The 27,877-nt window shown below is 42.4% G+C and overlaps 1 protein-coding gene across 1 annotated transcript in view; it reads right to left on the bottom strand.

Moving 5' to 3' along the window:
• Positions 1-27,877, bottom strand: part of efhb (EF-hand domain family, member B) — an 85,126-nt gene that overhangs the window by 48,087 nt on the left and 9,162 nt on the right. The window contains exons 3-4 of the mRNA XM_059972344.1: positions 6,998-7,141; positions 1,239-1,419 (exon numbers count right to left, since the gene is read on the bottom strand). Coding sequence (XP_059828327.1) covers positions 1,239-1,419; positions 6,998-7,141 — 325 coding nt within the window. The remainder of the gene's footprint in view (positions 1-1,238; positions 1,420-6,997; positions 7,142-27,877) is intronic.

Below are 27,877 nucleotides of genomic sequence, written 5' to 3'. Positions count from 1 at the left end.
CTCTTCACCACATGAGATTCTACCAACAATGGTTGTATAATCAGCAAATTTATAGATGATATTTGAGCTATGCCTAGCTACACAGTCATGGGTATATAGAGAGTAGAGCAGCGGGCTAAGCACACACCTCCGAGGTGCACCAGTGTTGATTGTCAACAAGGAGGAGATATTATCACAGATTGTGGTCTTCCAATTAGGAAGTCGAGGATCCAATCGCAGAGGGAAGTACAGAGGCCCAGGTCATGTAACTTATCAATCGGGATTGTGGGAATGATTGGGTTAAATGGTGAGCTATAGCCGATGAACAGCATCCTGATATAGGTGTTTTTTATAGTCCAGGTGGTTAAAGGCCAAGTGAAGAGCCATTGAGATTGCGTCTGCCATTGACCTATTGTGGCAATAGGCAAATTGCACTGGGTCCAGGTCCTTGCTGAGGTAGGAGTTCAGTCTAGTCATGACCAACCTCTCAAAGCATTTCATCACTGTAGATGTGAGTGCTACTGGGCAATAGTCATTAAGGCAGCTCATGTTATTCTTCTTAGGCACTGGTATAATTGTTGCCTTTTTGAAGCAAGTTGGAACTACCGCCAGTAGCAGTGAGAGGATGAAAATGTCCCTGAGTACTCTCTCTAGTTGGTTGGCACAGGTTTTCAGGGCCTCACCAGGTCCTCCATCGGGGGCTTCAGCCTTGCAAGGGTTCACCCTTTGTAAAGCCTAACATCAGCCTCCTAGACAGATCACAGGGTTATCAGATGCAGCAGGCACTTATCTGATTCTGGATCTGAGTTCTGAAAGATTATATTGAATCTGCTTCTAGTATCTGCTCTCAATGGATTCAGGATCATGAAAATTACATAACAGGTTGTGATTTCTCTCATTTTGTCTCCTGGTTTTCCACAGAATTCTAGTGATTTTTTTCTTGATATCAAGTCCAGAGCCTTGCCAATCTTCCTCAAATCTGGTCATTCATATTGACACAATACCCAGCTGCATCCCATTTGGGATCTACAGGTTAGCATTGCATGCTTGATTTTGTATTCAATACCTCCAATTAAAAAAGCAATGGATAATGTATGCCTTTTTAACAACATACAGTACATGAAAGTTATGGTTCTGTTCTCATAACTCTTTTAAAATTGCATCCTTACCCATTACCTCAGATATTTATCAAAACATAAAATATTTCAGTTTGTCTATTATTATAGTCATTTAAAACAAACTTGTCTGTTTATTAGCACCTTTAGTTACTCTTTTCCCAAATGTGGTATTATATATATCTAGTCCCTTGGGTAGTCCTGGTGCTTGATCATGAGACTTTCCCAGTGGAGCTCGTTGATGGCTTGGATAAGCTGCAGCAATTTTCTCTGAGAGTATGTGCTGAACCCGTGTCTTCATTGGAGGATTTATCAAAGAAGCAACCTAAATGACAAAGTAAACTAAAGTTACAGCATGGTTATTTTTGACAATCACATAATTGTTGATTTATTTTCTAGTAGTGGTTAAATCCCTGCACTTCTTCATTCTTAGAGGTCCATTTTTCCATCTACTGCTCGACTTCACTGCCACCAAAATTGTTGCTGGGTCTACAGTTAAAGATTAGAGTCCACATGAGGACTTGAAAACAATTAATATTGACACTCCAAAGAGGTAATGAAGAAATATTGCACTGGCAAAATTACGGTTATAAAACTGGAGTCATACTTACTTGATTTGGGCAGAGAGCAGAATTTCCATAGTATTATTTAATAAAGACAATGGAGCTCTCCAGATGTATTACTTGCTCATCTTCCCCTGATATTATCAGTGAAAATAAGCAGAGCAGTTGTCCTTCAAACATCTGTTGCAAATGCTCCAGTGAAAAATTACATTGACTATCATTTTAAGCTGTACAATTGTCACTGCAGCCTAGTGACAATTAATTGAGCATTTTTGAATAATATTCCACTATTCAAGATCATGTCTAAGAAGTCCCCATTTATTGACAGTATAAAGGATCATATAATCATTTTACCTATTTTTACCCAAACTTTCCAGATCTTTAGATGGGTGAAACACTAAAAGAATCAAGTTTGTTTATTGAAGCATGCAAACAAAATTCAAACTATGAATTGACATTTTGCTTAATTTTTAACATAAGATAAATTTGAAGAAAATCTAGTGTTATTGCAGTAATTTACATTTATGACATTTTGTGCTTCAAGTAAGGGTTGCAGGGTTCCAATGTGTGAATCATTTATACAGTATGGATCAAATTTTATAACAAAATCTGAATGTCTTATATTGAATGTAATTATTGATCTGTGCTTGATGCCAGGTTGTTCAGGATTTCAGAAGAATAACCCAGCGAGAGTGTGCATGGGACCACTCAGATGTGTTTAACCAGTCATTGTGATACAGACTGATCCAATTTTGGTCTCAGGACCACCATCCTTCCTATTCTTCCTAACCCATTATTTCCCCAGAGAGCCAAATTTTCTGTCTCTGCTTTGAATACATTTGTTGATTTGTATGTATAGCTCTCTTGGGAAGAAAATGCCAAAGATTTACAATCCTTGGATAAAATATTCTTCTTCATCACCATCATTAATTGGTGACCTGCTTTTTCTGAAACCATGCACCTAGTTCTGGATTCTGCAAGGTGAAACATTCTCTCAGCATATATATAAGAATATTGAAGCCCCAAATTTGGTGTCAACTGTTAACTCCTGATATAACTCCAATGCTGGACTTCAGTACCAGGGTTCAACATTGAGCAATACTAATTTCAACAATATTCTCCAACAATAATTAGCGGTGGACCAATCGATTTGAAGGGAGGGAGAGCTTCATACAAGTCAGGGGAAAAGTTTAAAAAAGGAGTGTTTTGCAGGGCTCAACACATTAGCGATGAACCAATCAGTTCAAAGAGAAAGACAGTTTTGCACAGGTCAGGGAGCAGAGTATAAAAAAGGATTGTCTCAAGGGGCTTGGAGCATTAGAATAGTGGGTATGACCAGAAGGCCAGTTTTCTGTTCTGGGTCAGATGTGGGATGTCCAGACCTCCAACCTCCCTGATGGCCACATCTGCACCAGGTGCATCGAGCTGCAGCTCTTTGGAGACTGTGTTAGGGAATTGGAACAGCAGCTCGATGACCTTTGGCTTGTTAGGGAGAGTGAAGCAGTGATAGACAGGAGCTACAGGAAGGTAGCCACCCTGGGGTTACAGGAGGCAGGTAAGTGAGTGACCATCAGGAGAGGGAAGGGAGGGCATCAGGTGGTGGCTGTCCTCCTTAACAATAAGTTCTCCATTTGGAGTGCTGTTGGGGGTGGGGGGGATCAACCTACCTGGGAGAAACAACAGTGGCACTGACTCTGTCCCTGTGGCTCAGAAGGGTACGGAACAGAAGAGGAAGGCGGCTGTAATAGGGGACTACAGTTAGGGGGACAGATAGGTGATTCTGTGGACAGGAAAAAGGAACATGGATGGTTGTTTGCCTCCCAGGTGCCAGGGTTCGTGATGCATCTAAGCGCATCCATGATATCCTGAAATGGGAGGGTGAGCAGCCAGTGGTAAATGTTGGTACCAATGACATAGGTAGATAAAGAGTGCAGGTCCTGAAAATAGGCTACAGGGAGCTGAGAAAGAAGCTGAGCAGCAGGACCTCAAAGGTAATAATCTTGAGATTACTGTCTGTGCCACACGACAGTGAGTATAGGAATAGAGTGAGGTGGAGGATAAATGCATGGCTGAGGGTTTGGAGCTGGGGACAAGGATTCAGATTTCTGGATCATTTGGATCTCTTCTGGGGCAGGTGTAACCAGTACAATAAGGACAGGTTGCACTTGAATCCAAAGGGGATCAATATCCTGGCAAGGAGGTTTGCTAAGACTATTGGAGAGGGTTTAAGCTAGATTGGTAGGGGGTGGGAACGGAAGTGAAGAGGCCAAGGATGGGGAGGTTGGCGCACGAGTAGAGACAGCTTGTAGGGAGTTTGTGAGGAAGCATAGGCAGATGTTAGAGCAAAGATTCACTCAGCCTGATGGTTTGAGATATTTTATTTTAATGCAAGGTGTATCATAAACAAGGTGGATGAACTTAGAATATAGATCAATACATGGAACTGTAATGTTGTGCCATTGCAGAGACTTGGATGTCTCAGGATCAGGAATGGCTGCTGAATGTACCAGGCTTTAGATGCTTCAAAAAGAACAGAGACAGAGGCAAAAGAGGTGAGGGTGTGGCATTGCTAATTATGAATAGTGTCACTGCTGCAGAAAAGGAGGAAGTCATGGAGAGATGGTCTACTGAGTCAGTGTGGGTGGAAGCCAGAAACAAGAAAGGGGCAATAACTCTACTGGGTGTTTTTTATAGACCCCCCCCCCCCAATAGTTACAGGGGTATCGAGAAGCAGATAGGGAGGCAGATTCTGGAACAGTGCAATAATAATAGGACTGTTGGGATGAGAGATTTTAACTTTCCTAATATTGATTGGCATCTCCTTAGCGCAAGGGGTTTAGATGCGGTGGAGTTTGTTAGGTCTGTTCAGGAAGGTTTCCTGAAATATATATAGTTAAACCAACTAGAGGAGAGACTGTATTTGATTTGGTATTGGGAAATAAACCTGGTCAAGTGTTAGATCTCTTGGTGGGAGAGCATTTTGGAGGTAGTGACCATAACTCTATCTTCTTCACCGTAGTGCTAGAGAGGGATACAGCAGAAAGTTTGGTAAAACATTTAATTGGGGTAGGGGAAAATATGATGCCATTAGGCAGGAACTTGGAAGCATAAATCAGGAACAGATATCCTCAGGGAAATGCCCGGCAGAAATGTGGCAAATGTACAGGGAATATTTGCATGTAGTTTTGCATAGGTATTTTCCATTGAGGCAGGGAAAAGAAGGTAGACTAAAAGAACCATGGTGTATGAAGTATGTAGAAAATCTAGTTGCGAAGAAAAGTTTACAAAAGGTTCAAGAAACTAGGTACTGTTAGAGCTCTAAAAAATTACAAGGTTGCTAGAAAGGTGCTTAAGAAAGGAATTAGGAGAGCCAGAAGGGGCCATGAGGAGGCCTTGGCGGACAGGATTAAGGAAGCCCTAAAGCATTCTACAAGTATGTAAAGAGCAGGAGGGTGTGCATTTGAGAATAGGACCAATCAGGTGCGATAGTGGAAATGAGTGCATGGAGTCAGAGGAAGTAGTAGAGGTACTTAATGAATACTTTGCTTCAGTATTCATCAGGGAAAAATACCTTGGCAATTATAGGGATGACTTACAACAGACTGAAATGTTTGCGCATATAGCCATTAAGAAGGAGGATGTGCTGGAGCTTTTAAAAAGCATTAATTAGATAAATCACTGGGATCAGATGAGATAACCACAGGCTACTATGGGAAGTGAGGAAGGAGATTGCTGAGCCTCTTATTATGATCTTTGCATCATCAATAGGGACGGGAGAAGTACCGGAGGATTGGAGGGTTGCAAGTGTTGTTCCCTGGTTCAAGAAAGGAAGCAGAGATAACCCAGGAAATTATAGACCAGTCAGTGTGACTTCAGTGGTGGGCAAGTTGTTGCAGAAGATCCTGAGAGTCAAGATTTATGACCATTTGGAGAGACATAATCTGATTAGGGATAGTCAGCATAGCTTCGACATGGGCAGGTAGTGCCTTACAAGCCTGATCGAATTCTTTGAGGAAGTAACAAAACACATTGATGAAGGTAGAGCAGTGGATGCAGTGTTTATGGATTTCAGTAAGGCATTTGACAAGGCTCCCCATGCAAGGAATGGGATCCAAGGAAACCTTGCTTCGTGGTTCCAGAATTGGCTTGTCCACAGAGGTAAAGCGTGGCTGTAGATGGTTTGTATTCTGCATGGAGGTCAGTGACCAGTGGTGTTCCACAGGGATCTGTTCTGGGACCCCCTCCTCTTTGTGATTTTTATAATTGACCTGGCTGAAAAAGTAGAAGGGTGGGTTAGTAAGTTTGCTAATGACACAAAGGTTGGAGGTGTTGTGGGTAGTCTGGAGGGTTCTCAGAGTTTAATGCGGAACATCGATAGGATGCAGAACTGGGCTGAGAAGTTTCAGATGGGCTTCAACCTTGATAAGTATGAAGTGGTTCATTTTGGGAGGTGAGACAGAATATAATATAAATGGTAAGACTCTTGGCAGTATGGAGTACCTGAGAGATCTTGGGATCTGTGTCGATAGGGTACTCAAAGCAGCTGTTCAGGTTGACAATGTTGTTAAGAAGGCATATGGCATGTTGGCATTCATCAACTGTGGGATTGAGTCTAAGAGCCAGGAGGTAATGTTACAGCTATACAAGACCTTGGTCAGACCTCACTTGGAGTACTGTGTTCAGTTTTGATCACCTCACTATGGGAAGGATGTGGATACTGCAGAGAGAGTGCAGAGGAGAGTTACAAGAATGTTACCTGGATTGGAGGGTGTACCTTATGAGAATAGGAAGATGAGAGGTGACATTAGAGGTGTATAAGATGATGAGGGGCATTGATCGTGTTTCCCAGAGCTGAAATGGCTAACACAAGGAGGCACAATTTTAAGCTGCCTGGAAATAGGTATTGAAGGGATGTCAGGGCTAAGTTTTCACACAGAGAGTGGTGGGTGCGTAGAATGCAGATAAAGTAGGGTCTTTTAAGAGCTTCTTAGATAAGAACATGGAGCTTAGAAAATTAGAGGGCTATGCGGTCGGGAAATTCTAGGCAGTTCCTAGAGTAGGTTACCTGGTCAACACAACATTGTGGGTCGAAGGGCCTGTAATGTGCTGTAAATTTCTATGTTCTATGTACTAATGTTGGGTATTGTACTCATATACTGTATATGCAACACATTAGACCCAAGGATTGTGTTGTAGTTTTCCATAGAATTACTATTGTAAATATAATGTATCAGGTTTTTCAGTGCCTTTCATATTTAAAAAAACATAAGAACAAAAAATGGCTTGCAAAACTGTCAGGATAAAGCAAAGTAATATTGCAACATTTCAACAAATACTTACAGAATGAGAAGATTTGCTAGAAACTCCATGTTGCAAAAGTGATGCCACATCAGGATCATTTGCTTTGCCGTAGAAAATTGTGGCAGCCCCAGGCTTGGGATTCCTGCAATTGGAGAACTTTTTCACCGTGGGTGGTGTAATGGGCTAAAGGAATAAGAAGTATAAACAAAACATTGTATGCATATTAATAATTCGGGCTCAAGCATCTGTTTCAACCTAACCCTTAATTAAATAATAATCTGAGCATCTAATAATAAATCCCAAATTTATTATGCTTATTCTTAGGGAACAAATGCTTAATATATTCCTAGGACATGCTTACATCTAGAATATTAGGAAAGGTATTAACTCATGTAAGCACAGAAACAAACAAAACTATGGGTGAGCCAAAAGACAGCACGAAAAGATAAATGATTGAGTGAACAATACGTTTGCCTGAATTGTAATTGGGACAGAATAGTAAACTCCAGGTGAAAAGTAAATAAATTTCCCACAAGTAATATGGAAAAGCTAACCAGAAGGAAATAGAGCATAGTTTAAAAGAAGATAAATCCCATTATTTACAATTTAAGGTTCAGGGAGCTTAGCTACATTGAAACAATTTTGTGACTTCCTTATCAAAAAAGAAAATTCAATGCTGTACAAAATTATTTAATTTTTTAAGTCTATCTTCCTTAACCAGTAGGATCACATCTTAAGAACCTTTCCCATTAATAGTATGTGCTGTTGGAGACACTGAAGTTAATTTTTAATTGATGTGTGTCACATCAGAGCTTCAGTCACCTACAGTACATATAAGGTCATATTATTATTAATGTATATTTAAGCAGCTCAAAAATTAAAGTCATATCAAGCCATTTTTTGGCATGTTTTGTTTCAGTTTTTAAGTTTTTGATATATAAATTAAGAGAAAATAATAGAATAAAATGAATCAAACCAGATTTAGTTAGATTTTTGATGAACAGATAGAAAAGCAGAATTTTCAGCACAGCAGTTAAATGGTTCCATTACATTTACACCACAATATAAGATTGCAATCTTAGATTGGACACCGTGGTAATGTAGTGATTAGCATGAGTCTATTACAGCTCAGGGCATTGAAGTTCAGACTTCAGCTACGGTGCTGTCTGAAAGGAGCTTATACACTCTCCCCACATCTGCAAGGGTTTCCTCCCGTGGTCCAAAGACATACCGGTTAATAGGTTAATTGGTCATTGTAAATTTGCCAGTGATTAGGCTGGGGCTAAATCGATGGGTTGCTGGGTGACACAGTTTATTGAACCGGAGTGGTTGGTTCCACACTGTGTCAATTTTTTTTAAATGTGCACGTCTGATACTTTTTTCCCCTTTCTCTGTGGCTTTAATAATTATTAATGTAGAATTATCATTACCTCTTTGACTTTGCACTCCATTGGTTATGTTTAATTAAAGTAATTGCTTAATATTTCCCAAAGTTTATGTGTTACTTTGAGGTATGACTAATACAAGGTATTATGTTTATGAGGCCCCAATTATGGCCAGTGAGGTTGGATGACCTTAAAGTACACATGTCTGTTATAAAATGTATTAAAAGCTCTTTAGTTAATATACCAAGACCACAAGCCAAAAGTCTTCAATTTTACAGTTCTAGCAAAACCTGTTTCAGTAATTAGAATAAATGATTATTTCAGCAAAGTCATTCTGTTCTGTCATGGAAACAACAATCCCAAGTATTTTGGGACTATTCAGTTGGAATAGTTAGCAGAAAGTCCCAATGTACGGATGAAGGAAAACTGAAGGGCTATGTGGGAGGGAAGCATTAGATTGTTATTAGAGAAGGTTAAAAGATTGGCACATCATCATGGGCCAAAGGGCCTGTACCCTGCTATCTTCTATGCTCTACACCTGCGGCCTGACTACAATGGAGTTAAAGTTTAAGGAATGTGCACATTTAAAAGTAAGGAAAGGCACACTCAGTCTTTCCTTATATCTTCAAAAGACATTAAGGATTGGTAATGTTATGAATGTACCACATCTCTGAGGGGCCGAAGGGTGCGGGTAGCCCCCTCCTTTGTGAGAATCGCAAGATCACTATTGAGTCCATTCAGGAGACCCAGGAAATGGGAGATAGAGACGTCCTGAATACCTCATTCCACCGCGATGCAAAATAATGCAACATTGACCATTGTCTCCTGGAGACCACATTTGTGGATTGGTGACTATGCTACGTGCAAGCCCTCGGGCAAAGTGGGCTGGTTGAGAAAGAGCTTGCATCATCCCAACCTGATTGACATCTGAGACCCTGTGAGGCAGTATAAAAGAGAGTCTGGGGGAACACCCCCTTCAGACGCACCAGAAGAAATGCTAACGATCCTGTAGTAGCGGGAAGCCATTTGAAGGAAGTCACGTGCGTTCGATTCCGCGGCAGGAATCAGTGACTGGAACCACAGAAACCAGCTTTTAGCTAACAACGAGGAAGACCGCTCCCCTGATTCAACGGATTTGCTTCATAAAAGACCCAGGCAAGTTTCTTTTCTCACCAATCTCACTCTCTCTCCAACAAGTGAAAACCCAGTGGTCCCCCAAAAGGCTGAAGCCTGCAGGAACTGAGTGACTTTTATATTTCCATCGGACAATATATTATCCCCTAGACCAGGGGTTGGCAACCTTTACCACTGAAAGAGCCATTTGGACCCGTTTCCCACAGAAAACACTGGGAGCCACAAAACCCGTTTGACATTTAAAATGAAAAATGAAATAACACTGCATATGAAGTATTTTTTGCCTTTATGCTATGTATAAACAAACTATAATGTGTTGCATTTATGAAATCGATGAACTCCTGCAGAGAAAACAAAATTACATTTCTGCATGCAACAAAAACCTGTTGAACTCCGATAAAAAGACATTGAGTTGAAGGTTACTTTTAAGTAAAATACTCAATGTCTATTTGAGTCCTTCTTGTATTTATGAAAAACGCCGAATTTAAATTGTCCGCCAGCAGCAAACCAAAAATAATGTCAGCCAGCTGTCAACCTGAAAAATAAAAGGACTATTTAACTGAACAATGAAAAAATATGAATATACGTAAAATAATAGGCGACAAAGCATTTCAGCACCTCCCCTCTGGACAGCCACGGGACTTTGCTGTGCAGCAGGAGATCAGAATATGCGCTTTCCAGTTCGTCCAGTAACAAACGGAATTGACGGTGATTTAAATGTTTTGCCATTATTTTATTGACAATCTGAATGACAACATCCATTACTTCTGTGCATTCCAGAGGAAATGTTTGAGCGCACAGTGCCTCTTGGTGCAAGATGCAGTGAAAAGTCAGCAGCTTTCTGTCCAGCGACTTCTGCAGTAAAGCCACAAATCGCTTGTGCGCTCCTGTCATACTTGGTGCCCCATCAGTAACTACTGACACCAGGTGGGTGGTCTTTATCCCTTTGGCTCTTAAACAATTCAAGACAGCCTCACAGATGTACTCCCCACGTGTTTGGCCTTTTAGAAGTATCAACTCAATCATTTCTTCCTGTGGCCCGGCAGAGTTTACATACCGGCAGAACAGCGCTATTTGTTCAATATCACCTTTGACTTTAGACTCGTCACAGGCAATCGAGTAGGCCACAGCTGAATTGATGTCTTTAATTTGCTGTCTTGTGATGTCTTCTGCCATTTTTATGGTTCTGTCTTTGACAGTCTTTGCAGAGAGGGGCATATCTCTGATTTTCTGCACAATTTCACTCTTGTTTTTAAAGTCCGTGAATAGATGTTCTGAAATCTTAATGAAAGATTCTTTTATATATTCACCATCTGTAAACTGCAGCCCGTGCCTGACTATTTCCTGAGCGGCAACAAGACCAGCATAATTAGTTGATTTTCCAGACTTCATCCACTTCTTGAAATGATTTTTGCTCAGATCAACCTTCCGCATCAGTTCCGAAACGGCTTTATTTCTCTCATCTCCAACCGGATATTTTCGAGCAAAGGCTGCGTGTTTATTCTGGAAATGTCTTGCGACATTTGACTTTTTGTTGTTTGCTAGTTTCTCATTGCATATTAAGCATACCGGTAAACCAGTCTCGTCAGCAGTGAAAGCAAATGAATCTGCCCACGCATCATTAAACGTTCTGTTTTCTTCAGTCACTTTTCTTTTTTTAGAATTCTCCATAGTTAGCCTACCTTGGATCGAAAAATTAAAGAAATCGCGCACTGGCGGGTGTCAGGCATTGGCAGTGGTGATGTATATTAATAGCGACAAAAAACACGTTTTATTTAGATTGTACAAGATCACCATAATCTTCAAATTTAGAATTACATTTCAAAAACTAACAAACTAACATAAAATACATTTTAATTAAATACTCATCATTTATTTTCCGAAGCCACAGGGAGCCGCAGCACAGAGATGAAAGAGTCACATGCGGCTCCGGAGCCGCGGGTTACCAACCCCTGCCCTAGATAAACGATCGAGCCGTTTCTTATTGATGGTCATTATTAGACCCACGCTTTTAGATTGAGTAGTGATGACGTATATTATCTGAATGTTTGTATTAATCTTATTTTTGTGCCCCTTCATAAATAAAGACTTTTAAAAATAGTACCATCAGACTTCAACGGACCTCTCTATCTTTGCTGGTAAGTGATCCAGTTACGGGATTTCGTAACAGTAACAACATCATCAACACAGGTGCCTCTGAAGGCTGAGTGCTTAACCCCCATTCTACTCTCCATGCACCACTCCAAGGCCATTTTCAAATCCACCAACAACACCACTGTTGTAAGACAAATCACAGGTGGCAATGAATCCATTTATCAGAGATAAGTCACTTGGTTGAATGATGCCACAAGAACTACCTTTCACTCAGTGTCAGCCAAAATAAAAGAGCAGATTGGTGACTTCAGGAAGGGGAAGGAGGATGAACATGCGTCAAACTACATTGGCGGAAATGTCAGGAACGAGCCCAGATGGACCCAAATACAGGACGCAGACGCTGAAGTACTAGGGGGAGGGCAGGATGGGGATGCCATGGCATTTAAGGGTAGAGCTGGGGTTCAGGTAGATGGAGTTCAGGCAGGCAGAGCGGAGCGGGCTCCCGGAGTTCAGGCAGGCAGAACGGAACGGGCTCCCAAAGTTCAGGCAGGCAGAGCGGAGCGACTCCCGAAGTTCAGGCAGGCAGAGCAGAGCGGGGTCCCGAGTTCGAGTTCAGGTAGACAGGCTCCCGGGGTTCAGGCAGGCAGGCAGGCAGATAGGTCCCCGGGGTTCAGGCAGGCAGGTCTAGGTGGCTAGATAGGCTGGCGGAGAGCCCTCCCGGGGTGGGCCGCATGTATCCGGGTAGGGACGCCTCCCAGGCAGAAACACCGGAGGACTGGGCACGACGTGGACCCCTAGGTGGGTGTGGGGCACAACCCCAGGGTTCGGGTGGAAGAGGAGGACGGGGCAGAACCCCGGCCAGGCAGCGGCAGACCGGCCGGGTCTGCCCGACAGAGGCAAGGGAAAGGAACGGGCAGAACCACCGCCAGGCAGCGGCAGACCGGCCGGACCTGCCCAACGGAGGCAAGGGAAAGGAACGGGCAGAACCACCGCCAGGCAGCGGCAGACCGGCCAGACCTGCCCAACGGAGGCAAGGGGTAGGAACAGACGGAACCACTACCGGGCAGCAGCAGGTCGGCCGGCCCTGCCCGACGGAGGCAAGGGGTAGGAACGGGCATAGGTCCAGGGTGACCAACACAAAAGTCATGATAACAGCAAAATCAGGAAAGACCGGCAGACAGTGCGACTGTGTGAACAACACAAACGAGCGGAGAAGCGGGACCAGCGCATGGGAAGAAAGGTGGGGGAGAGGACCAACCTGGCAGTACTGGTACGGGGCAGAGAAGCATGATGAAGAGTAGGTCTGAGCCCAGGCAGGATAACAGAATGCAGAGAAGAGTTCGGAGCCGGCGGAGAACAGGAAGCAGAACAAAACGACCACCCTCCTGGTCCCAGTCCCAAGGCCCCTTATAAACACCTGCAGCTCAATGAGTTACAGGTGTGTCTCCTTGAGCCAGGAGGGTCCTAACTAGATCACGGGTGACAGGAGGAACAACTGCAGAGCCTGGAGTCCGGAGTCCGGAGCCCCCGGACCGGATCGAGACCCGGAACGCAGATTCCGGACCGGACCCTGACAGGAAATTAATGCTGGCGTAAACAGCTTTAAATTATCGGGCATTAACACATCACTTGTCCTGTCCTGGGCCCAGCACATATGCAATCATGAGACAGCAAAGACACTGGCATGCTTTCGTTAGGAGATTAAGGAGGTTTGGCTTGTCATTGAACACTCTAACAAACTTCTACAGATGTACTGTTGAAAGCATCCGGACTGGTTGTATATTGACCTGGTATAGCAATTCAAATGTGCAGGAACATAAGCTGCAGGGAGTAGTGACCTCAGCTCAATACTTCAGGGCCCCATCACTGGCAGTATCTACACGGGGCACTGACTCAAGAAAGCAACACCTATCATCAAAGATCTCCAAACCATTCCATTTTTGCAGCTACCATCAGACAGGATCCAAGCAAGAGGACAGAAAAGCAAACAGATAAGGTACCTGTTGCTTTTATGCTGCAAGTTAGGTCAGCAGAACATTCAGATAAGGTTTCAGGGCATATTGTCTACAGCATGTCCGAGTGCATATTTCCTGTTTAAAGTGTGTGACCCAGCTCACCCAAGAATAATGTGCAATATTTTTGCTTGCTGGAAATTTCTTGAACTCCAAAACCATTCCATGCCATCAAAAAAATGTTTCCTATCCACGGGTAAGATAATGAACATGTAATTAATTGGAAACTATATCTTTGTCACTTGTTGGAAACAATGATTTGTCATATATCATTGTGTTGGCTTGGTGAGAATGCTGAAAGAATGTAGTATATGTAGTATGCCATAACAAGTTAATGTATATAAGGGAATCCAATTTTGGAACTTCAGTAGGATGTAGTCCAGCCATCAACAAAAACTCTTTATTTTTCTGCCATAAATTAAGTCCACCACAAATTAGGCAATTTGATCACTTGTACTTGTTTTCCCAGACCACACTTGCATTTGAATCAGATTCTGCAGTATTTGTAATGCCAAATAAAATTACTCAAAGGTGAAATACTGCTTTAATGCTTCAACACCATTAATGTTGAATGTAGTGCAATGAAAATATTTTTAAAAATAAAATAATATGCTGCAAAAAAGTTATATCTTCACTCACCTTTTTCAGAACTATTTAGAAAAATTTAATTTGGGGATTTGAGTTCAATTCTTAATCATTAATATATAATCAGTATTGATAATGCAGTATTTACTTTTTTATAAGTGCAACCTTTCATTCATAATGGATATGTCAAGCCAAATAATAAAAATCCCACATGGCTATTTCCAAAAGTACCATGGTATCCCCTACTATCTTAGGTAACATCACAAGAACAGTTGCATTGACGATTAATTTTATCTGCTATTTGTGTTATCTGGCTCTGCATTTGTCAGCTTCAAACACAATATCCTGGAGCAACTAAAAAAGCCAGCAAGAGTATTTGTCTGAAATGGTGCTTTCAGAGTATAAAGGCTTTGAGAAACTGACAGACTAATTCAATCCTTTAGGAGCATGTTTACCTGTTTCGTAATATGAAAGAATCCACATTCCACATGTGTGGGATGGTGGCACAGAACTGAGAGCATTGTAACATCCTTGGAACTGGAGCTGTTCCAGGACATCTGCACCACAATCTTCACAGTGGTTCATTATTGTGGACTTGAGTTCTCTAACGAATGCCCAAAGAGTGCAACAATACAGGCTTTCATTGAACTTAAGTTTTCTCAGTTGATAAGCTCACAAGGTTATTGTTCAAACTACGAGGAAAATACTAAGTCTTGCCAAGGCCAATCCTGATCCATCTGATTGGCAGGCAGTGTGCCACAAAGCCCAGTAAATGAAAAAGGTTAAAACAATAGCGAATACAGTGCAAAAATAAAATTGCTAGAAGAACTTGAAACAGCAAGCAGCACCTGTGGAGGCAAGGGAATGGTCGATATTTCTGTCAAGACCTGGCATCAAAACTGAGAACTGAGAGGGAATATAACCAGTAAATATATGCAAAAGTGAGCGAGGCTGATAGATCATGGTTAGAACCAGATTTACTTTGGGGTGGTGGGAGGAGAGTGACGATGAGCAGGTGAGGAGGGATTGAGTGTTAAAGCAGAGTCTGGTAAATGACAGGAGGAGAAGACAGATAAAAAAAAGTAACAGGGTGATAGAAAATCTGGTTGAGAGTGCCACCAACGCCTGTCACTCAATGTGACAAAAACAAAACAGCTGATCATCAGCTAAAGGAGGAAGAAGTTGGGGGTCCATGAGCAGTCCTCATTAGGGAATCAGAGATGGAGAGGGTCAATAGCTTTAAATGTCTTAGTTATCATATCAGAGCAATGTGCTTGTGATCAGAATATAAGTGCCGTCACAAGGGAGCCACAATGGTTAGCTCTAAGTTTGTGTACTTTGGCATGTTACCAAAAACTTCCTATAGATGCACAAAGGAGAGTATCCTAACTGGTTACATCACGGCCCAGGAACAGAAAAGTTCACAGAAATTGATGGATACAGCACAGTCTATCACAAGCAAATCCCTCCCCACCATTGAGCACATTTGCATGGAGTCCTGCCACAAGAAAGCAGTGTTCACCATCCAGGCTATGTTCTCTTCACACATGGCATGAGGTACAATACCACCAGGTTCGGGAACAGTTAATACCCCACAACCATTAGGCTGCTGAACAAGCATAGATAACTTCACTCACCACAACTCTGAACTGATTCTACAACCTACAGACCCACTTTCAAGAACACCTTACAATTCATGTTCTCAGTATTATTAATTTTATTTGCTCTGTTCGTCTTTTGCATATTGGTTGCTTGTCTTTTTCATGTATAGCTTTTCATAAATTCGATTGTATTACTTTATCTTCCTGGAAATACCTGCAAGAAAATTCATCTCAAGGTAGTATAAGGTAACATAAATGTACTTTAATAATAAATTTTACTTTGACTTTGGCAGAGCTGGATGGAGACGAATTGTGGTGGTGGTGGGGGAGTGGAATTGTAGAGACAGTGGCTGGTAGTTGATAGGTGGATCCAGGTAAGGGAGGGATGTTGGGCAGATGGAATTAGGTGAAGGTGGATGGATGTTTGGATGTTTCTCTCTCCAGATTGTTTCAGTTTCACTCCTGGCAGTCCCCCTTCATGGGCTCTGAAGTCAAGAATGCAAAATAAATGCTGCCTGTACCTGGCCTAATTAGTGTCCAAAGAAAAGCTAAATGAAACAACTTCCAGCTCCATATAGTTCAGCTTTTATCATCCTTGCAGCCACAAAATACTATCATATTGTACTTGTGAGCTAATAACAAGAATCTACAGCAGACTTAAAAATGGCTTGAGTAAAACTGAAAAGCTGGAATGCTTTGTGATCCAAATCGCAATTTCTCTCCAGAAGATGCTGGTTTACATCATGTTATGTCTCAAAGGACAGTACTCTATGGTATTACTCTCTGGAAAAAAAAAATCAACCTAACTCATATAAGTACTTTCTACATAGAGAGCTTTTTTAGAAAGTTCGTTATCTGATCATTGAGTTTAAACCCACCACACTCAACCTTTCAAAATCCATCCCTAGTCCTACAGCTCTGAATAGGGTGAGATCTTCCAATTCCATTTCTGTTTTTGGTATCTCATTATTAATGGGTAATAATTCAGAAGGCATGCTTTGTTTTAAAATGAAAAATCATGGCAATACTGAGAAAATAGATTCGCTGACATAGACTTTTTGTACAAGAAAAAAGAAAGCTTTTGGTGAATGCCTAATAGATGTGACAAGGTATTGTGACCAAACCTTCCAGATTTCTATGGAATGGTTTTTGATGGACTCTCATTCATTGTCTCTTTGGGGGCAGTGTGGGGGTGGACGCTTTCTGCTGGAACAAGTAGGGGAAAGGAGAGGGGAGAGGGTTGATGCTTTGCTGCTGGAGGGGGAGCTTTGAGTTCTGACGTTTTTCTGTCATTTGTTCTTTGGGATTTTTCTTCTGTTTTGTGGATGTCTGTGAAGAGTAAGTATTTCAGGTTGTATACCGTATTCATTCTCTGATATTAAATGGAACGATTAAACAGTAAATCTTTTATTTCTGTGAGAGGGCAAGATTAAGGAATGATGTGTTCTGGGATGTGACAACTTTAGTACAGGTATGCACATTAGAGTTTCTTCTTGCTGGTGCCAAGGTATCCTTTTCAGTCAGGTTTTGCACTGTCGTACTTTGTAACATCACTAAATAGATATCACATTTTAAATCCTGGCAAGAGCAGCTGATATCCTTTTCAAAGGGAGTTTAATACAAGTATGTAAAATGGTGCATTTTGGGAAGTCAAAGCAGGATAAGAGTTTCACAATGAAAGATAGGGCCCAGTGGTAAATTGTAGAAAAGGGAGACATTAGTTCTACGACAGGTAGAGAAGCATAATGAAGAAGATTTTTGGCACACAGGTTTGACCAGTCAGGACAGTGAATATAAAAGTTGGAATAACATGTTGCAGTTGAACAAGAGGCTGCACTTGGAAAACTCTGTTCAGTTTTAGTCATGCTGCTTTAGGAAAGATACTATTAAGCTAGAAAGAGTGCAGAAAAGAATTACAAAGATGTTGATAGGACTGGGTTTTGGGGAGAGGTTGGGCAGGCTTTGACTTTATTCATTGGAGTATAGGAGACTAAGGCTACGTCTACACTAGGCCGGATAATTTTGAAAATGCTGGTTTCGCATAAAAATGATAGGCGTCCACACTAGGCCTTTTTTAAAGTATCTCTGTCCATATTAAAATGGATATTTCGGTGAATCTCCTCCTGCTGGGCATGCGCAGGACACGTCTATCAAAACCAAGTGACATATTTGGTGTTGAATCTCGCCGTGAAAGACTTGGTACGTGTTTGTGTAGTTACAGACGAGAAAAACTTAAACAACGGACAGCTGTTGGCTCTCGCGCAGTAGGACTTAAAACTAAAAAAAACAAATATTGGAGCATATGGAGGCAACCAACAGGAAGTTCATGGACAGTATGACCCAGCTGACGACAAACATTGAAAAACTGACTTACTCTGTTGCATTAATAAAGCACCTTGTCAAATGTGTAAAACATGTCTGCATCAGTATTATCTTGTATTTCCATACAATGTTACATTAGGCTGTTACACTTCTATTGTCAGAGAAGTACTTGCATAAATAGGTAAACCACCTTCTTACAAGCAAGGACAGAAATCAGAGCAAAGTGAGCATACTTATTTATTCAGTAAATTATGGGTCAAAGTATTTGGTGAGTACATTTCTAACTCGTCTGGCTTCAGTCTCGCCGCCATCTGTTCTGAAATTGTTAGGCTGCGTTCAAGAAAACAATGAAATGGCATGCTGCCATCACCATCTGGTCTGGCACGTCATGACAGCGTTTTTAGATTTCTCCAGTTACCCCATCCACATTGCTCCGGCCAATCCAGCGTTTTCAAAGTTACACGCACTGGAGAGCGTTTCTGAAAAGCTCCGTTTTCGGGGGACGAGAAAAAGCTTTGGTTACAGATTTATCTGGTGTAGTGTGGACGTAGCCTGAAGGTATATAAAATTATGAGGAGCACAAAAATGGTAAAAGCATATGATCTTTTTCCGATGTTTCTGGAACGATGAACTAGAGAGCATAGGTTTAATGTGAGGGAGGAAAGACTTATTAGGAATCTGAGGGATGACTGTTTCACATGGAGGATAGTATATATTTGGAGGCCACTCAGTGTATGTCTGTGGTTTTCTACCGCTGCAGTCCATCCACTTCAAGGTTCGACGTGCTGTGCTGCACACCACTGTTGTAACCTTCCTGTTAGCTTGAACTACTCTAGCTATTCTCCTCTGACCACTCTCATTTTACCCACAGAACTGCTGCTTACAGGATTCCTTTTTTGTGTTTGTCGCACCATTTTCCGTAAGCCTTGACTGTTGTGCAAGAAACTCCCAGGAGATCAGCAGTGTCTAAGATACTCAAACTTCAGATTCTGGAATCATTCAATGGTCAAAGTCACTTAGATCACTTTTCTTCCCCATTCTGATGTTTAGCCTGAACAGCAAAGATTGAAGTATATATATTATCTAAGTATGTATACAGTAAACAGCCCTGAGATTTGTCCCCCAGCAGGCAGCCACTAAACAAAGAAACACCATAAAACCCATGTAAAGAAAATAACAAACACCCAACATAGAACATAGAACAATACAGCACAGTACAGGCCCTTCAGCCCACCCTTAAACCCTGCCTCCCATATAACCCCCCACCTTAAATTCCTCTAAATACCTGTCTAGTAGTCCCTTAAACTTCACTAGTGTATCTGCCTCCACCACTGACTCAGGCAATGCAATCCACGCACCAACCACTCTCTGAGTAAAAAGCCTTCCTCTAATATTCCCCTTGAATTTCTGACCCCTTACCTTAAAGACATGTCCTCTTGTATCGAGCAGTGGTGCCCTGGGGAAGAGGCACTGGGTGTCCACTCTATCTATTCCTCTTAATATCTTGTATACCTCTATCATGTCTCCTCTCATCCTCCTTCTCTCCAGAGAGTAAAGCCCTAGCTCCCTTAATCTCTGATCATAATGCATAATGATGATATGCATAATGGCTCTTAAACTCCATCCGTTGACTTAAGAAAGCTTATGGAGTATTACCTTTCATAACTACCCTATCTACTTGTGAGGCAACTTTCAGGGATCTGTGGACATGTACCCCCAGATCCCTCTGCTCCTCCACACTACCAAATATCCTGCCATTTACTTTCTACTCTGCCATCTGCCACTTCTCAGTCCACTTCTGCATCCTATCAATGTCTCTCTGCAATCTTCGACAATCCTCTATACCGGGGTCGGCAACCCGCGGCTCCGGAGCCGCATGCGTTTCTTTCATCTCTGTGCTGCGGCTCCCTGAGGCTTTGGAAAATAAATGATGAGTATTTAATTAAAATGTATTTTATGTTAGTTTGTTAGTTTTTGAAATGTAATTCTAAATTTGAAGATTATGGTGATCTTGTACAATCTAAATAAAACGTTGTGGCGACCCATTTCCTGGCACATCCGAACCAGGCTCACAATTAGCCAGCGTTCTGACTAAGGGAGATAGCCTACGGGGGTTTGTGAGTACGTGTCTTTTGGAGCATCCGTGCCCACGGGGGGGGAGGGTTGAGGGAGGCTTAAAAGCAAGGCTGTTTAGTTCGAATAAAGTTATCTTTGACTGCAGTTTACCGACTCCGTGTCGTTATTTTAGCGCTGCATGTAGCACACCGCTACAACGTGTTTTTTATCGCTATTAATATGTCACCACTGCCAAGGCCTGACACCCGCCACTCCCCTAAGCATCGATCCATCCCTACTGAATACAACTGCATTGACAGGTGTGAGTCAACCTGATCTTGAGATGGAACTGGCCGACACAGCCGACAAAGACATATGGGTGTCCAAGTTTAGACGCTTGACAGCAGACCTTGAAGATGTTGCCCGTCAGAAGGCCGTTCTTGCTCAGATGGAGTGATATTGAAAACCTCCCCAAACGGACAAACTTGTGTTCGAAACATGGAATGCTATCCCCGACATTTATGTAAACATTAAAAAGTATGTGCTTGGAGTCCTGTCGATCTTTGGATCCACATATGTATGTGAGCAGGTGTTCTCCAACCTGAACTTTATTAAAAACAAACATCGTGCACGCCTCACAGATGACAGCCTGCGATCCTGTGTAAAGATGAAGGTGACGTCATACAGCCCTGATGTGCAGACGTTCTGCGCTGAGGTCCAGAAGCAGAAATCAAATTAATCAAGTATGATAAATATTTTAATTGCCTATTATTTTACGTATATTCGTATTTTTTCATGGTTCAGTGAAATAGTCCTTTTATTTTTCAGGTTGACAGCTGGCTGACGTTATTTTTGGTTTGCTACTGGCAGACAATTTAAGTTCGGCATTTTTCATAAATACAAGAAGGACTCAAATAGACATTGAGTATTTTACTTAAAAGTAACCTTCAACCCAATGTCTTTTTTTCGGAGTTCAAAATGTTTTTGTTGCATGCAGAAATGTAATTTCATTTTCTCTGCAGGAGTTCATCGATTTCATAAATGCAACACATTACAGTTTGTTTATACATAGCATAAAGGCAAACAAAATGTTGTATGCAGTGTTATTTCATTTTAAATGTCAGATGGGTTTTGTGGCTCCCAGTGTTTTCTTTTCTGTGGGAAACGGGTCCATATGGCTCTTTCAGTGGTAAAGGTTGCCGACCCCTGCTCTATACTATCCACAACCTTTGTGTCGTCTGCAAACTTGCAAATCCACCTTTCTACCCCCAGGTTCAGGTTGTTAATAAAAATCACAAAAAGTAGAGGTCCCAGAACTGATCCTTGTGGGACACCACTAGTCACAACCCTCCAATCCGAATGTACTACCTCCACCACAACCCTCTGCTTTCTGCATGTAAGCCAATTCTGAATCCACCTGGCCAAACTTCCCTGGATCCCATGCCTTCAGACTTTCTGAATAAGCCTACCGTGTGGTACCTTGTCAAATGCCTTACTAAAATCCATGTACATCACATCCACTGTACTACCCTCATCTATATGCCTGGTCACCTGCTCAAAGACATGATCTGCCCTTCATAAAGCCATGCTGACTGTCCCTGATCAGACCATGATTCTCTAAATGCCTACAGATTCTATCTCTAAGAATCTTTTCCAACAGCTTTCCCACCACAGATGTAAGGCTCACTGGTCTATAATTACCTGGACTATCCCTACTAACTTTTTTGAACAAGGGGAGAACATTCGCCTCCCTCCAATCCTTTGGTACCATTCCCGTGGACAACGAGGACATAAAGATCCTAGCCAGAGGCTCAGCAATCTTTTCCCTCGCATCATGGAGAAGCCTGGGGAATATTCCATCAGGCCCCAGGGATTTATCTGTCCGAATGTATTTTAACAACTCCAACACCTCTTCACCCTTAATATCAACATGGTCCAGAACATCAACCTCACTCATATTGTCCTCACCATCATCAAGTTCCCTCTTATTGGTGAATACTGAAGAGAAGTATTCATTGAGGACCTCGCTCACATCCACAGCCTCCAGGCACATCCTCCCACATTTATCTCCAATCAGCCCTATCTTCACTGCTGTCAACCTTTTGTTCCTCACATAATTGAAGAATGCCTTGGAGTTTTCCTTTACCCTACTCTGCAAGGTCTTCTCATGCTCCTTTCTTGCTCTCCTTAGCCCCTTCATAAGCTCCTTTCTTGCTACCCTATATTCCTCAATAGATTCATCTGATCCTTGCTTCCTAAACCTCACGTATGTTGCCTTCTTCCATCTGACTAGATTCTCCACCTCACTTGTCACCCATGGTTCCTTCACCCTACCATTCTTTATCTTCCTCACCGGGACAAATTTATCCCTAACATCCTGCAAGAGATCCCTAAACATTAACCTCATGTGCATAGTACAATTCACACCTGCAAGTTCTAGCCTTATAGCCTCATAATTTGCCCTTCCCCAATTAAAAGTTTTCCTGTCCTCTCTGATTCTGTCTTTTTCCATGATAACGTTAAAGGCCAGGGAGCGGTGGTTACTGTCCCCCAGTTGCTCACCCACTGAGAGATCTGTGACCTGACCCGGTTCATTACCTAATACTAGTTCTAGCATGGCATTCCCTCAGTCGACCTGTCAACTTACTGTGACAGGAATCCGTCCTGGACACACTTTACAAACTCTGACCTTTCTAAACCATTGGAATTAATCAAATGCCAATCAATATTAGGGAAGTTAAAGTCACCTATAATAATAACACTGTTATTTTTGCACCTTTCCAAAATCTGCCTCCCAATCTGCTCCTCAGTATCTCTGCTGCTACCAGGGGGCCTATAGAATACCCCCAATAGAGTAACTGCTCCCTTCCTGTTCCTGACTTCTACCCATACTGACTCAAAAGAGGATCCTGCAACATTACCCACCCTTTCTGTAGCTGTAATAGTATCCCTGACCAGTAATGCCACCCCTCCTCCCCTTCCCCCCACCCCCCACCCTCTATCCCTTTTAAAACACTGAAATCCAGGAATATTCAGAATCAATTCCTGCCCTGGTGCCAGCCAAGTCTCTGTAATGGCCACTACATCATAATTCCATGTATGTATCCAAGCTCTCATTACCTTCGTTCCTGATGCTTCTTGCATTGAAGTACATGCACTTTAGCCCTTCTACCTTACTACCTTTACACCCCTTATTCTGTTTCTCTTTCCTCAAAGCCTCTTCATATGTTAGATCTGGCTTTACTCCATGCACTATACTTGCAGCTTTCGCATGACCTTTATCCTCCTCCACCTCATTATCTGCTCTAACACTCTGGTTCCCCTCCCCCTGCAAATCTAGTTTAAACCCCCCCCCCCACCCAGAGCAGCACTAGCAAATCTTCCCACAAGGATGTTAGTCCCCCTCCAGTTCAGGTGCAACCCGTCCCGTCGGAACAGGTCTCACCTTCCCTGGAAGAAGGCCGAATTGTCCAGAAATGACACACACACGATACAGAAAGAACAAATGACACAAACAGCATAAAGTGAGCAATGAACAAGACAACACAAACAAAATCCAAAGGTGAAATCACGAACAATAATATTAGAAATGGAACTCAATAGAACTGTGATTGATCACAGAGTGCACAAGGCCTCTAAGTGCAGACTTAACATGAAGGAATATGTAAGGAAATAATCAACAGTCTGAGTCTTAAAAGAACAGCAGCAGCATTCCCGCTCACGTTTGGCGGAGAGCTTTAAAATCCCAGTTTCTGTAAAAGAGGGGTACTGCCTACCGCCAAGCAGAGTGGTCATCATGGGAGCAGTCGTCATCAAAGTAGTAAGGCTTTGGCTCAACAGGGCTTCAGCAAAAACAGGCAAGTTTTAGGTAAGTTCATTCCTTATTTCTTTTTTCTTATTTAACTCTTGAGAGAATAGGGGGTATGTCTGCAGAGCCAGTGTTCTGTTCGAGGTGTCAGATATGGGATTTGCAGGAGATGTCCAGCCTCCTTGTTAGCCACATCTGCACCAGGTACATCGAGATGCAGCTCCTTAGAGACCATGTTAGAGAACTGGAGCTGCAGCTCGATGACCTTCGGCTTGTTAGGGAAAGTGAAGCAGGGATAGACAGGAGCTACAGAGAGGTAATCAATCGAAGACTACAGGAGACAAATAAATGGATGACCATCAGGAGAGGGAAGCGGGAACATCAGATATTCCTCTCAACAATAAGTACTCCATTTTGAAAAATGTTGTGGGGGGGGGGGGGGGAACGACCTACTTGGAGGAAGCAACAGCGGCTGAACCCCTGGCAGTAATAGGGGACTCAATATTACTCAATGGAACTGAGACAGATTCTGTGGACAAAAAAAGGAAAGACAGATGGTAGTTTGCCTCTCAGGTGCCAGGGTCCTCCACGTTTCTGAACGCATCCACAATATCCTGGAAAGGTAGGGTGATTAGTCAGAAGTTGTGCTACATATTGGTACCAACAACATAGGTAGAAAAACGGAGGACGTCCTGAAAACAGAATACAGGGAGTTAGGAAGGAAGCTGAGAAGCAGGACCTCAAGGGTAGTAATCTTGGGTTTGCTGCCTGTGCCATGCAACAGTGAGGATAGGAGTAGAATGAGGTAGTAGATAAATGCATGGCTGAAGAATTGGAATGGGGGCAGGGATTCAAATTTCTGGAAAATTGGGATCTCTCCTGGGGCAGGTGGGATCTGTGCAAAAGTGACAGGTTGTACTTGAATCCGAGTGGTACCAATGTTCTTGCGGGCAGGTTTGCTACAGCTGTTGGGAGTGGTTTAAACTAATATGGCGGGGATGGGAACCAGTATGATAGAGCTGAGGATGAGCCAGCAGGTTTACAATAGATGATGGATGTAACATGAATGTGAGGAAGGACAAGCCAATGATTGGGTACAAATGCAGACAGAGCAAAGAGTTAAATTGTATCACAGAGGCAAAATTCAAAAGGGCAAAGAATGCAAGACTGAAGGTACTGTACTTAAATATATGTAGCATTCACTATAAGGTGCACAAACTTGTGGCGCAGTTAGAGACTGGCTGGTATGATGTTGTGGACGTCACTGAGTTGTGGCTAAAAAAATGTCCATAGCTGGGAGCTTAACAAAGGATATACTTTGTATCGAAAGAACATGCAGGAATGCATAGGTGAAGGTGTGGCTCTTTTGGTAAGAGATGGAATTGCATCTTTAGAAAGAGGTGACATAGGGTTAGAGACTGTTGAATCTTCGTGGGTGAAGTTAAGAAACTGCAAGTGTGAAAATACCATTATGGGAATCATACATGGGCCTCTAAATAGTAGCCAAGATGTGGGGTTGAGCTTGCAAAGAGTGCTGGAAAAGGCATGTTATAAGGGTAATTACACAATTGCAATGGAGGATTTCAAAATGCAAGGGGATTGGGAAAATCATGCCAGTGTCAGATCACAAGAGAGGGAATTTGTTGAATGCCTACTTAGAGCAGTTGGTGTTTGAGCTTACTCGAGGAAGGGCTATCTTAGATTTTGTTTTGTGTAATAACCGAGATCTTATCCGGGAGCTTAATGCAAAGGAACCCTTAGGAGGCAGTGATCATAATATCATTGAATTCATATTGCAATTTAAGAGGGAAAAACATTAGTCACATCTATCAGTATCACAATGGAATACCGGGAATTACAGAGGCATGAGAGAGGAGCTTGCCCAGGTGGATTGGAGGAGGATACTGGCAGGGATGATGGCAGAGCAGAGATGGCTGAAGGTTCTGGGAATAGTTCACAAGGCACAGGATAGGTATGTCCCACAGAAGAAGTTCTCAAATGGCAGGGGTAGATAACACTGGCTGACATGGGAAGTAAAAAACTGCATAAAAGCTAAGGAAAGGGCATAAAAAGCAGCTAAAGTGAGTGGGAAGTTGGATGATTGGGAAGCTTGTAAACTCCAATAAAAGGCAACTAAAAAAGCTATAAGTGAAAAGATGAAATATGAGGGCAAACTAGCCGATAGTATAAAGCAGGATACTAGAAGCTTTTTCAGTTATATAAAGAGCAAAAGGAACGTGACAGTTGATATTGGACCACTGGAAAATGATGCTGGTAAGATAGTAATTGGGGGACAAAGAAATAGCAGAGGAACTTAATGGGTACTTTGCATCAGTCTTCACTGTGGAAGACGTTAGCAGTGTGCCAGAGGTCCATGAGCGTCAGGGAATAGGAGTGTTTTTATAAAGGGAAGTCTTGCCTTACAGTTCCTCAAAAAAGTAACAAGTAGAGTGGACAAAGGAGAGGCGATGGATGCCATTTACTTGGATTTTCAAAAGGCATTTGATAAGGTGCCACACATGAGGCTACTTAACAAGATAAAATCCTATTTTACAGGAAAGATAGAGGAATGGCTGGAGGCAGCGAGTGGGAATAAAGGGGGCCTTTTCTAGTTGGCTGCCAGTGACTAGTGGTGTTCCTCAGGGGTCAGTATTGAGACCGCGACTTCTCACATTGTTTGTCACTGATTTGGATAATGGAATTGATGGCTTTGTGGCAACGTTTGCAGATGAGACAAAAATAGATGGAGGGTATTTGGTGCTGAGGAAGCAATGTGATTGCAACAGGACTTAGAAAAATTGGAAGAATGGGCAAAAAAGTGGCAGAAGGAATTCAGTGTTGGGAAATGTTTGATAATGTATTTTGGTAAAAAGGAACAGTAGTGTGGACTATAATCTAAATGGGGAGAAGGTTCAAACATTAGAGGTACAGAGGGACTTAGGAATCCTCATGCAAAACTTACGGAAGGTTAACTCAGTGGTCGAGTCTGTGGTAAAGAAGGCAAATGCAATGTTGCCATTTATTTCAAGGAGGAATAGAACATAAAAGCAAGGAGATAATGCGGAGCCTGTACAAGACACTAGTCAGGCCACGCTTGAAGTATTGTCAATAGTTTTGGGCCCCATATCTCAGAAATGATGTGTTGTCATTGGAGTGAGTCCAGAGGAGGTTTACAAGAAAGATTCCAGGAATTAAGGGATTAACATATGAAGAACATTTGGCAGTTTTGGGCCTGTACTCACTGGAACTTAGAAGAATGTGGTGGGGGGAATCTTACTGAAACCTACCAAAAGTTGAAAGGACCAGATAGGGTGGATGTGGAGAGGATGTTTGCTGTGGTAGGGATATCCAGAACTAGAACACACAGCTTCAAAATTGAGGGGTGACCTTTTAGAATGAAGGTAAGGAAGAAGTTTATTAGCCAGAGAATAGTGAATAGACAATAGGTGCAGAAGTAGACCATTCGGCCCTTCGAGCCTGCACCACCATTTTGAGATCATGGCTGATCAATTACTATCAATACCCGGTTCCTGCCTTGTCCCCATATCCCTTGGTTCCCCTATCCATAAGATACCTATCTAGCTCCTTCTTGAAAGCATCCAGAGAATTGGCCTTCACTACCTTCCAAGGCAGTGCATTCCAAACCCCCACAACTCTCTGGGAGAAGAAGTTTTTCCTTAACTCTGTCCTAAATGACCTACCCCTTATTCTCAAACCATGCCCTCTGGTACTGGATTCTCCCAGCATCTGGAACATATTTTCTGCCTCTATCTTGTCCAATCCCTTAATAATCTTATATGTTTCAATCAGATCCCCTCTCAATCTCCTTAATTCCAGCGTGTACAAGCCCAGTCTCTCTAACCTCTCTGCGTAAGACAGTCCAGACATCCCAGGAATTAACCTCGTGAATCTATGCTGCACTT

The sequence above is a fragment of the Hypanus sabinus genome, chromosome 6, assembly GCF_030144855.1.
Source record: "Hypanus sabinus isolate sHypSab1 chromosome 6, sHypSab1.hap1, whole genome shotgun sequence".
Classification (NCBI taxonomy): domain Eukaryota; kingdom Metazoa; phylum Chordata; class Chondrichthyes; order Myliobatiformes; family Dasyatidae; genus Hypanus; species Hypanus sabinus.
Note: the sequence above shows the minus strand (reverse complement) of the source record. Positions and strands in the feature narration are given on the sequence as shown.